This window comes from Gracilinanus agilis, unplaced genomic scaffold (assembly GCF_016433145.1).
Source record: "Gracilinanus agilis isolate LMUSP501 unplaced genomic scaffold, AgileGrace unplaced_scaffold14632, whole genome shotgun sequence".
Classification (NCBI taxonomy): domain Eukaryota; kingdom Metazoa; phylum Chordata; class Mammalia; order Didelphimorphia; family Didelphidae; genus Gracilinanus; species Gracilinanus agilis.
This window is the reverse complement of record NW_025345401.1, coordinates 1-1,295: the sequence shown is the minus strand read 5'-3', so window position 1 is coordinate 1,295 and position 1,295 is coordinate 1. Positions and strand designations below refer to the sequence as shown.

Here is a 1,295-nt window from a genome sequence, read left to right as displayed (position 1 = left end):
GGGCCCCGATGCAGCTACGGGCCCGGAGCGCCGGGGCGGCCCTAAGCGGGCCCGGGAGGCCGCTGAGCTGGAGCAGCAGCGGCGCCAGGAGCAGAAGCGGCGGCGGGAAGCACAGCAGCGGCAGCAGCTGCAGCACCTCGAGTCCTTTTATGAAAAACCTCCTCCGGGACTTATTAAGGAAGATGAGACTAAACCAGAAGACTGTATCCCAGATGTACCAGGCAATGAACATGCCAGAGAATTTCTGGCTCACGCGCCAACTAAAGGACTTTGGATGCCCCTGGGGAAAGAAGTCAAGGTTATGCAATGCTGGCGTTGTAAACGGTATGGACATAGAACGGGTGACAAAGAATGCCCATTCTTTATCAAAGGCAATCAGAAATTAGAACAATTCAGAGTTGCACATGAAGATCCCATGCATGACATCATAAGAGAGAATAAGCGGCATGAAAAAGACGTGAGGATTCAGCAGTTAAAGAAGCTACTAGAAGATTCTACCTCAGATGAAGATGGCAGTAGTTCCAGCTCCTCAGAATGTAAGGAGAAGCATAAGAGAAAGAAGAAGAAAGAGAAACATAAGAAAAGGAAAAAGGAGAAGAAAAAGAGAAAGAAAAAGAAAAAAAAGCACAAATCTAAATCAAATGAGAATTCAGACTCTGACTAAAAAGTCATTTCCTTTGAATCCACCTTGTCACTCCAGAATCATAGCTGAATGTCAGAGGTAAAGAAGAAGTAGCCACAAAAAGGCCTCAGTTGACAGAGAAAAAGGAACCAAAAAAACGTGCATAGTTAGCATCCCCCCGTGGCATTTTGCCCTCCTGCCAACAGTGATGAATTCACCGTGATGTTGTTTCTTACATGCCACTGCTGGATTCTCATCATCATCCTCCCTGTGTACTATAGTTTGTGATTCGTTTTGAAGAAAAATCAAGCATAAGATACAAAAATGTTCTACGTGTTTCCAAGAGAGATTCCCCTGGAAGGGCAGAGGGTGAGTGGGGAGGGTGGTAGGATGACTTGAGGAGTTGAGATCTTCAGCAGTTACAAGTGCGTTCTATGGGTGATGAATAATAAAACTCCATTATTTCTGACATAAAAGTGAGTATCCTTGCTGCAGACTTGCAAAATCTATTGGTGGAAGAGTGGGAAAGGAGGCAGCTATACAAGATATCTCATCTCCATGGAAATCATTTTGTTGTAGAATCTGGCATTCCACAAAGTAATCCAGTAAGATTTTCAAAAAAAAAATTTTTTGGTCAGCAGAAAATCCTTCCTTTCCTTCCCAGTATAATCTA

At 44.2% G+C, this 1,295-nt stretch overlaps 1 protein-coding gene across 1 annotated transcript; it reads left to right on the top strand.

Moving 5' to 3' along the window:
- Positions 1 to 4: 4 nt before the first annotated feature.
- Positions 5 to 915, top strand: LOC123254091 (retinitis pigmentosa 9 protein homolog; the record flags this gene model as incomplete). The annotated part of the gene is made up of 1 exon (XM_044683163.1): positions 5 to 915. A coding segment is annotated over one exon (660 nt), but the record flags the coding sequence as incomplete, so codon positions are not given.
- Positions 916 to 1,295: the final 380 nt, after the last annotated feature.